The sequence below is a fragment of the Sinocyclocheilus anshuiensis genome, unplaced genomic scaffold, assembly GCF_001515605.1.
Source record: "Sinocyclocheilus anshuiensis isolate Anshui unplaced genomic scaffold, SAMN03320099.WGS_v1.1 scaffold225, whole genome shotgun sequence".
In the NCBI taxonomy this organism is placed as follows: Eukaryota; Metazoa; Chordata; class Actinopteri; order Cypriniformes; family Cyprinidae; genus Sinocyclocheilus; species Sinocyclocheilus anshuiensis.
Window position 1 is genome coordinate 41,696 of NW_015539845.1, and position 1,544 is coordinate 43,239.

The 1,544-nt window shown below is 36.7% G+C and overlaps 1 protein-coding gene across 1 annotated transcript in view; it reads right to left on the minus strand.

The window, feature by feature from the left end:
- The window catches only part of LOC107684551 (uncharacterized protein C7orf31 homolog), a 1,491-nt gene extending 976 nt beyond the window's left edge, over positions 1-515 (minus strand). The window contains 2 exon segments of the mRNA XM_016480836.1: positions 137-283; positions 430-515. Coding sequence (XP_016336322.1) covers positions 137-283; positions 430-515 — 233 coding nt within the window.
- Between the last annotated feature and the right edge of the window lie 1,029 nt (positions 516-1,544).

The window sequence follows — 1,544 nt, forward strand, 5'->3', positions numbered from 1 at the left end:
TGACATTTAAAAAAATAAGTTAAATAATGTAAATATATATATATATATATATATATATATGCACCTGTATATATATATATATATATAATATTTACATTTTACATTTACATTTAATTTAAAATTTTGCAGTGCTCACTCAGGCAACACTAATCCACCAAAGCCAAAGTGTCGATGTCCCTTAATGACTGCAGGGATATATTCATTCTGAGAACTGGAAATCATCTTTCCATAAGCCTGTTGGCTTTGCTCTTCATGATGGCTCTTTAGGGAGACTCTGTTGTCCCTTGTGTAAAACTGAAAATCGATAAGAGTTTAGGTCACGTTACACTTACATTTCTTTATGCTTCATGTACTTAAACATGATAACAAAATTATCTTCTTTATTACTTAGGACTCAATTTTAAATGCAGTATACTAGAATATTCTCACCTTGGAATATAGAGTCCAGTGATGCTGAAAGTTTGCCTCAAGATCGGAGGAAGTCTGAGAGGAGAAGGGTAGGTTTCTTCTTTCATGTTTTCCTGACCAGTTCTCTAGCATACAAGCTGAAGGGTGGGCATTTGTTTGAGCCCGATTCTGGTGGATCAAAGGACTGTGAATTCTGGGCAGGTGGATGCCACCATGCAAATCGCATCTGCTACCGTAGACTTGGATCCCTACACTGTTCATAGTATTGAATCTGCAAACAGCCACATGAAACCACAGAGTGACACCTTATCCAAGTCCGAACACCATCACTATGGAAGCTCAGCTGCAGCCTTTGTTGTGTTTAAGGGATTTGGTGATGCGAGATGCTCATTAGATGTGCCTTGCTGACAGATCACACTTAATCCTACTGCTAAGCCCTTAAACTCACTTATAAATTCCAAATATAATGCAAAAGTTGTCTTTGAACAAATTAGGCTGATGTCAGTTCCTGTCGGTAGGTTTTAACTGTTACACTCAAAGCTAATTATGCAAATTCAAAAGTAAATGTATTCCTAATGAATAATGCAAGAAATCAATAGCCCCAAGAGAGCAATCAAATCTCCGAATGTAAAGCCTGCTGCGGCTGGGCCTCTGACTGCAGAAAGTTCAGTGCTTGAATTCAGAAGATAGGCTGAAACCAGAGCAGGCTATCAGAGAAACAAAGATGTAGGCTACTGCAGTGAATGTAAAACCATCTCTGGTTTCAGCAGCTAACTGTGAATTCGTAGCACATGCTGTGGAAAAGTCGAGTAGTTTACACATAGGAATGTTTAAAGTAGTTCACCAAAAATTACATATCTCATCGTTTACATAACCTCGTATGATTCCAAACCCATAACTCTTCCATTCATATTTGGAACACAAATGGAACAATTTTAAATATTTTCTCATTGTTTATGTTCATCCAAGCCCATGCAACCAAAATTTTCAAGCTTCAAATAGTTCATAAAGACATAAATAAGTAACCCAAATGAAACAAGCTGTCCAGTTCAAGTCATCTGAATAGATACAATGATTTATTTGATTTAATTTGAGGCTTGCATTCACAAATATTGATGAACACACATAGAGCACAT